This window comes from Ammospiza nelsoni, chromosome 5 (genome assembly GCF_027579445.1).
Source record: "Ammospiza nelsoni isolate bAmmNel1 chromosome 5, bAmmNel1.pri, whole genome shotgun sequence".
Classification (NCBI taxonomy): domain Eukaryota; kingdom Metazoa; phylum Chordata; class Aves; order Passeriformes; family Passerellidae; genus Ammospiza; species Ammospiza nelsoni.
This window is the reverse complement of record NC_080637.1, coordinates 20,162,279-20,170,192: the sequence shown is the minus strand read 5'-3', so window position 1 is coordinate 20,170,192 and position 7,914 is coordinate 20,162,279. Positions and strand designations below refer to the sequence as shown.

At 44.9% G+C, this 7,914-nt stretch overlaps 1 protein-coding gene across 1 annotated transcript in view; it reads left to right on the top strand.

Annotated features, from left to right (window-relative positions):
* The first annotated feature begins 548 nt into the window (after nucleotides 1-548).
* MAPK11 (mitogen-activated protein kinase 11) overlaps nucleotides 549-7,914 on the top strand; it is a 32,079-nt gene continuing 24,713 nt past the window's right edge. The window contains exon 1 of the mRNA XM_059471954.1: nucleotides 549-732. Within this exon, the coding sequence (XP_059327937.1) occupies nucleotides 620-732 (113 nt within the window). The 5' untranslated portion in view covers nucleotides 549-619. The remainder of the gene's footprint in view (nucleotides 733-7,914) is intronic.

Sequence of the window (7,914 nt, the reverse complement as noted above, 5' to 3'; positions counted from 1 at the left end):
CTGCTCGGGGCTCCATCAGTGAGCGGGGCCCGCACTGGCCCCGCAGAGGATCCCCCGGCGCAGGGTCAGCGCCGCAGTGGCTGCAGCTCGAGCTGGGGAAGGGGAGAGCCTGGCGGGCCCAGAGGGAACTTCAGGTGGCCGTGGCAAAGTAAGAAAGGTGTCAGCAAGGCTTCAGAAAGCCTGAGAGACACCAGGCGAAGGGCGGGATAACCGGGTCTGCCGTCCCCACCGTCCCCGCGGGGAGCAGAGCGACGGCGCGGGCCCTTCCCGCACATTCGGGCAGGGGCGGCCGATGCGGCGAGGCCCCGCTCCGGTCCGTCACCGCCCCGGCTGCGATGCTCCGGGGCGGGATCGGCGCTTCGCCACTCCCCGCAAGCCCCCGGGTGGCCCCGCGGAAAGACACCGGGTGCCGCCCCGGGGATCCTGGGCTCCTTCGTCAAGACTCCCCTCGTCCCCACCCGGGCTCCCCCGGCCCCGGCCGCTGCCCCCACCCCTTCGGCCTCCGCCTTCCCCTCCCCTTCCCCTCCCGGTCCCTCCTCCCCGCCGGCGCCGACCGTAAAGCCTCGACTGAGGGGCGGCTGCCGCTGCTGCTGCCGCTGCTGCCGGCGGCTCCGGGAAAATGTCCGAGCGCGGCGGCTTCTACCGGCAGGAGCTGAACAAGACGGTGTGGGAGGTGCCCCAGCGCTACCAGAACCTCACCCCCGTCGGCTCCGGCGCCTACGGTTCCGTCTGGTAGGTGCGGCGCGGCGGCAGAGGGGCCGGGAGCCGGCAGGTGCAGCCGGCGGGCGGCGGGGACGGACAATGCGGGGCAGGCGGGAGCCGCCGCGCCGGGGGTCGTGTGCGGGAGCGGAGGGGCCGGCGGCGGCGGCGGGGCGGGGGCGTGTCCGCCAGGCACCGGGGTGAGGGGAGCTCCCGCCCCGCTGCCCCGGCCGGCGGCCCCGCGGGGCCGGGCAAGCCGCGCCGTCACCCGGGCAACCGCGCCCGCCGCTCCCCGGGGCAGCCCTGCCCGCCCTCCCGCCGCCGCTAACGCGGGGCAGCCTTGCCCGCCCTCCCGCCGCTGCCCCGGGGCCGCCCCCCGGGCTCCGGGCTGCCCCTGGGCTGCCCCCGGTCCGGCAGCACCGCTGCGGCCGGTGCTGCTCCCGCCTCCGGAGGGAGAATTGCCCCGAAGCCCGGAATCCTGCACAGTCATGGCGGTTCCGAGCGGGAGGACGGGCAGGCGGCGGGGCTGGGCAAGGGGTCCCCGAGCGGGGTCCGCCCCGGCCGGCACGGCTCCCGGCGGCGCGGCCCTTCCCGCCGGGGCTGTACCGGGACACACGCAAGGCCGGGGCAGCCGCGGCGGGCGCAGCGCTCTGTCCGCCGAGACAATGGGAGCTGCCCCCGGAGCCGGGCAGGCTGAGGGAGAGCACGGGATGCTCACCCCGGGCTTTCCGGGGATCCTAAATTAGGACAGATTGCTGCCCAAGGGCTGCGGCGTCTTAAGGAATTGGAAGGGTTTGCCACATGTTGTCATAAAACGTTTCTCTTTCTTTGGTAACTCCTACGTCAGGCTTGCACTCCCGGGAACTCCCAGTGCAGGCTGGGCTTTACTTTAGTATTTGATGCACATTTTACTACGCTTATAAAAGCTTTGAATCAATTTATGGAAATAATAATGGCGATTAAAGGGTTTTTGAGAAAGAATCGTGTTTCTTTTGTAAGCTGGGTGAGTGGAAATATGTAAAACAATAATAAATAATCCATGGCCCTTTACATGCAAGTGCTACTTTAAATAAAAGTTTTTTTTAAAAATTTTCTTTAGAACTTTGGTTTTTTGCTGTGCTCTAAACTCATGCAGTAGTTCTCACTTTTTCTCAGATACCAGAGAACAGTTTTGTATTAGTTCATTCTCTAGCTCTGTGAAATGTCCAAGTTTGCACATAAACTCAGAGTATGCATTTTCAAAAAACCTCCAACTATCAGCAGAAACACTCAGAACTGGTGTGAAGTGTCTTTGAATTCTTCTCTTTTTTTATTATTTCTAATTTATGCTTGCAGCAGGGAGGTCTAGGCCAATACCATGTGAGTGTCATTGTAGTTAGCATGTGCTAACTGCTCCAAGCAGATGCTGGGAATAGTTCCACAACGACTTAATTTATTTACACAATAAAATTTTTAGTTTGTGATAGGAAAGAGGAGAAAGTAAACTAAGAGCTGGATGGATATGCAGTAGCAGAGTAACTACTTTTGTGTTCCAATTGAAACTGCATTTCTGGTTACTTTCCCTATTTATGCTGACATAGTTTTGAGGGAAAGACCTACTTTACTGAATTTTATAATGAGATGTCAAGAGTTTTGAGCAATTGAAAAGGAAGTGAAAACATGTCATGGTTCACTTGCAGCACAGCTGGTGCTTTGGTTTTTGAAACTGCACAGCCAAGGAAATCCTAGTAATTTTTATCAATTGCAAAGCCTAGGAAATGAAGATGTAAAATGGAAACTGGAACATGCTATGAGAAAGATTTACTCTAAAATAGACATTTAAAAATAGAATATAGCAATAAAACTTTGCTCTATATTAATAGCCTTGTTAACATCAATGAAGTATAAACCCAAATAGAAGCTTGCATGTGAGGAAAAGGTATGCATCTCTTTGAGAAAAGCCTTCTATTTTTAGAGTCTATTGAAATTGATTTTTTTTTCTGTGTGCATGTGCTTTACCCAGGAGACCTACAAGATGCAACCATTCCCTTGAGTAATATGCTATATTGCTTCTGTGAATAGTTGTACTCCTATTCAGTAAAATACCTAAAAACATATTCAAGTCTTACAGAAACTACTAGAATTAAACAAATTCTTAAGTGCTTTGATGAATAGCAGCCAAGGTCCTGAACTCCAAATGCTGGCTTTGAAATGAGAAGAGAATTGTTGTAACAAATTTTTTCTACCTCAGTGAAACTCTTCTCTAGGCCTACCCTTTTCTTTTTTAACAGTAAATTATTTGTCATAGCCCACAGACTTGGGTAACTGAATTGATAACTGATAATAAGAGACATATTGTCTCTTATTTTTGACATAATGCTTGCATTTAAGCATCTTTTGCTGGCAGCTCAAAACCAATAGAGCAGTTTGTGTCAGGAGGCTGTGTTTTGGCCCAATTTATTGACATTTCAGGTGTCCAGTAGAATTTGTGTTTGAGTTTGCTGCAGATGCATCAAATATGCTATGGAGATAGATACTAGTGGGTTTAAAACAGATTCACTTTTAGAGGTATAGCTGTACCAAGCACATTGCTTTCCCATTTGGGTTTTTTTTTTTGTTTTTATTTAGATGTGGAATAGGTAGAAACCCCAAATCTTCCCTTGTATAAAAAGCTCTAGTGCTTTTGTCACTTTTTTAATGACATATCACAAAGAACATTTGGTTTTGGAAATCTTCCAAACTCAGCTGCACTGCAAAGCAGAGTTGCACCTTAGCATCTATGTGAATTACAGAGAGAGCTGTGAGGTCTTTCTCTCAAGTAGTTAATCCTTGAAGTACTTTTTATGTTACTCTTGTACCTTAGCTTTGTGCAAGGCTTTCTTTTGCCTGTACTTTTTCCTGTGGCCATTCAAGCTCCTGTGTGTTCTGTCATTTGCTGCTGTCAGATCTGATTTTTTAAGTTTAGGAAAAAAAGTTTAAAGCCAGGGGGTGAGGGATGGGAGTGTATAGTTTAATTACAAGTAAAGTTATCATTGACATTTTCAACAGTATGTTTTGCTTAATTCCTTTTTTTTCTAGGGGTTGGGTTTTATTGGCAAGTATCAAATTTACATACACAACTGGTGTGGTTTGGGATTGTTTTCTTTTTTGCTATAGCTTTGTATAAGGCGAGGGTTTTTTATTATTAGACTATTATTTTAACTCTTTCTCAAGCTAAAATTTGGTTAAATTTAAAGTTTTCTTCAAAAAATGCATTTTTGGTGCTCAACCTTTATAGTTGGATTGCCTCTCACAGAAGTCAAAGAGCTGGTTCACTCTTAAGGGACCGGCACCAGACCTGCTAATTGAGAGTTTTGCAGCCTTTAAGTTATATTAAGCCATTTAGATAGGAAGCAAGATACCTTACTTTGACAAGGTAGTCTTAATCTACAATCCTTTCTTTTCAGTTCTAGAGAAAAGTGACTATGTCTCAGGTCAAATTGAGTTTTAAATTCTTGTTCCTTATGGTTCTGCTTTTTAAAATAAGAATTCTGGTTCTGTTTGAGTCTTCCAACTGTCCCAGTGCTGTTGCTTATAAATGGGACCTTTAGCCTGGAGCATCTGTGCTTTCCAGCTGTGTTGCCCTGGTGGTTCCACTGTGGTTTGATGCCTGGCCACCTTTTCCTCTGGGAGGTGGCATTGCTGCGTGCTTGAGAAAGAGCTTCATCTTTTTAAAAGACTTCTTGTTATTATACCACAAATTATGAAACATGTATAGATTTTGGGTTTCCTGTTCTTTGGATCTTTTTTAAGCCTGTATGCCTCTTTTTTATACCAGCTTTTGTAAACTGCCTTCTAACCTATTTAGTCCTATTTTTGCCTGGGAGGGATTGACAGCATTCTGCAGGATGCTCTCTGATCTCTCCAACAGGTTGTTTGCCATTAGCATATTGCAGGCTCTGTGTTCTGCCTCCTTTGGAAAGAACAGACCTTGCAAGATGAACCAAACTCAGTCCAGAGTTTCTTCACAACCATAGACTCCTGCACTGTTTTCTCAGAGTCTGTTGCCATCAGTAGTACTTACATTCAGTCTCTTTTGATTTTGAGACTATGCAATGCCTAGCACCATCTCAGGTGACCTAACAGATGTTTAAGTTGAGGTCTGCTAAGTCAAAGTGTAGTGGCACAGGCCTCAGTTCAAAAAAAGCAGGAAAGCAAAGTTGTTTACAACACTTCCAGCATCCCTCTATCCTGTTCCCTTTAAGCACATGCTTAAGATTCATTAAGTTTATGTCCTGGCTAATTTTGGGTAAGAATGGGAGAAGGTGTTTAAGCTACAGTTTTGCTTTGAGGAAGTACAAGTGGAAAAATAGAAGCAGAACATTGTGATCTTGAAGTTTAACCCCTTCTTTCCTGCCATTCACCCCATTCTGTGCCTCTGGTACTCGCAGATGTTTTGAGGGCATTAGCTTGCAATACTGGAACATAACACTGCTGATACCATCCTTTTCACATTGAGGAACTCTAAGAAGATGCTAAGACAACTCAGTATCATGTAAAGGTTTTAAAAGCTGCTGTAAATTGAATCTAGCAGACAAAAAGAAAAATTCCTTCATCCCAGATTGTACTCGATGATTTCAGGTTGGGTTCTGTTGGGGTTTTTTTTTAATATCTGTTTAGTTAGCTGTATTGATACTAAGTGTATGATTTCAACTGTGAGATCAGGTTACTGGAGTTGTGGTGTGTATCACTGTAGAGCTACATGCTACTTTAAATAGTAAATGCTGAGATAAACTTTTAGAGTAGTAGTAACACACAACTGCTGTATGTAAATACAGCTGGAAACTGAAGATGGTATAGATTTTTACAGGCTAAATGCACAATCCCAGACACACATGGATTTTTTGTAGACTCCCTTTGGACTGCTTTCTGATTAAGTCTTTTGTTTTCAATATAAATGCAGGGGCTGAACTTCATCTTACAAATGGTTATAATTATTGGAAGCTTTTTCCACAACATTGTTAAAATCCTGCTGTCAAAGACCCGATAGGAGTTGTCTATTTTTGGTATGCAGCATTCAGAAGGAAAGCATTGACACCTTTCTTTAGTGGTGTAGATATTTACAATAGAGCCCTCTAAGCATAGTCAAACACTTGCTTGAAAATTGACATGCAGGCTGATATGAGACCCCAGTTAGAGGTAGGACAGCTCTTAAAAGTCAGTATATGTAACAAAAATACTTAGAAACAAGGCCTTGAAGGTGAGGTTGCAATGGAGAGGAGAACTAAATAAAAGGGGTTGCATGGTCAGTGTTACCAATTAGAAGGAGGATCTTTGCAGCAGTATTGCTGGAGTGAGTGGATCAAAATAAGGGAAGCAACAAAAAAATGTTGCAGATTGAAAAAGATTCTAAAAGGAACATAAAGAAATAGCCATTAGAAGTAAAAGCACAGTGGGATTTGCAGCTACAAAGCCAAAGAAGGTCAAGAATTTAGGAATTTTTGTGAAAGGTACATGAAGGAAGACGGGAGGGTGTTTCTGAGCACCGGCTGGGAAGACATCAAATAGGGAATGTGTTGAGAGTGGTTTTGTGGAAAACTAGGGTGGAATGCAGATTGCTTGTCCTTCCTTTTTCTGGTTTCATCCTGAGTATTTTCCAGCTGTTGGAACAGTGTAGTTAACTGACTTGGGAAAGGAAAGGGAAGCAGGATGGTAATTAGTGGTGTCAAGGTCCCTATTTTAAATGAGAATGTCTAATAAGATTTAATGAAGGAGGTGTTTGTGGAGAAGGATGAGAAAGGCTGAGAATTGCTGTGATAGAGATTTCTATGTAGGGTGCTGTCACTAAGCTTGTGGAGTATCTTGGGAGCACCTGACACAAGTGGGCATGTGAAGGGTGATAGAGGTCTTTGTGAAGAAAGGTGAAGAAAAGACAAGGTTAAGAAGTGGGGACTTTGTATTGTGCAGGTTTTCTTTCACAGGGAATTAATGAGATCTCTTAGAGAAAGGGAAGGCTTGGGATGGTAGAGAGATGAGAGGCATGAGGTGAACCAGTTGTGGCAGAAAGGCAACAGGGGTCATTGAATGGCCTTCTGTGTGGCTGTAAGAATACATTAGCAGAGAGTATTCTCTGCAGGGCTCCTCCATCCTTACTTCAATATATTTTTTATGATACTTACCTTGCTGACTACATGAGGCAGCAGTGGCATAGCTGCCTCCTTTCCTGTCCTGCTGTCAGCCATGATTACATCTGGGAACACAGTCCCTGTCCCAAAGACCTGAAAGTCTTAGGGCCTGGTTGCTTGCTTCACAAGGAGTGTTTGAATTCCAGAACCTATTAGTTGTTTCATACCAAAAATACAATATCTCAATTCTGGACATACAGCCGGGAAGGGAGAGGACATTTCAAACCCCTGAACCCTGGGAATAAATTGCTACCATTTCATATTTTGCTGTTGTGGAGAGAGGAAACAGGAAATGTGAAGGAGAAATGGGGGGAGGAATAGGAAAAAGAAGGACAAAATATAAGTGAGATTTTTGTCTGTATGGATTTGTTTAATGTTTTTGAAAGCACTGATATCTTTCATGTTAAACTTTATATCTACATTAACTGCGAGCATTTCCAGCTGAAGCTTCAAGGCCTACAATATATAACTACCTGTTAGTCTTTTTTTTTTTTTTTTTAAATACTGAATGGAACATATTTGTCACTAGCAATGTACTGGTTTAGTGGCAGCTGACTGATATTCTTGTTTACTTACTGACATTGGGCTCAGGCTATGTACAATGCCTGATTATTTTAGTATCCATGAGCTGGTTGCACATGCTGAGGAAACTAACAGCTTATGACCCCAACCTTCTGTATGTTTTTTTCACAAACATGATTTTAAATACATCAGTCCCACTGATATAAGCTGTGCTCTCTGTACCTTCACCTAAAAAAGTGTGACTGCTCCTCAGTAAAGTTATTTAAATGTTTAAGTCACTGTGGAGGCACAGGAGACAGATCAAAAAATAAAATATGGCTTGTGGATTCAGAGGCTGATATAGCACTTTTATGATCATGTTCCATTGAATGAAAACTGGTGATGTATTCACATAAACATGTGGAGAGTGATTATTTTTCACTGAAAATGTCTGCTTAAAACAATAAAAACAGTAACATACTTTTATGTTGGTTATAGAACAATTATGTTGCATAGGTAAAAGATATTTGTGGGGTTATGTTTAGATTTAGGGGTAAATTAATCTGAGATA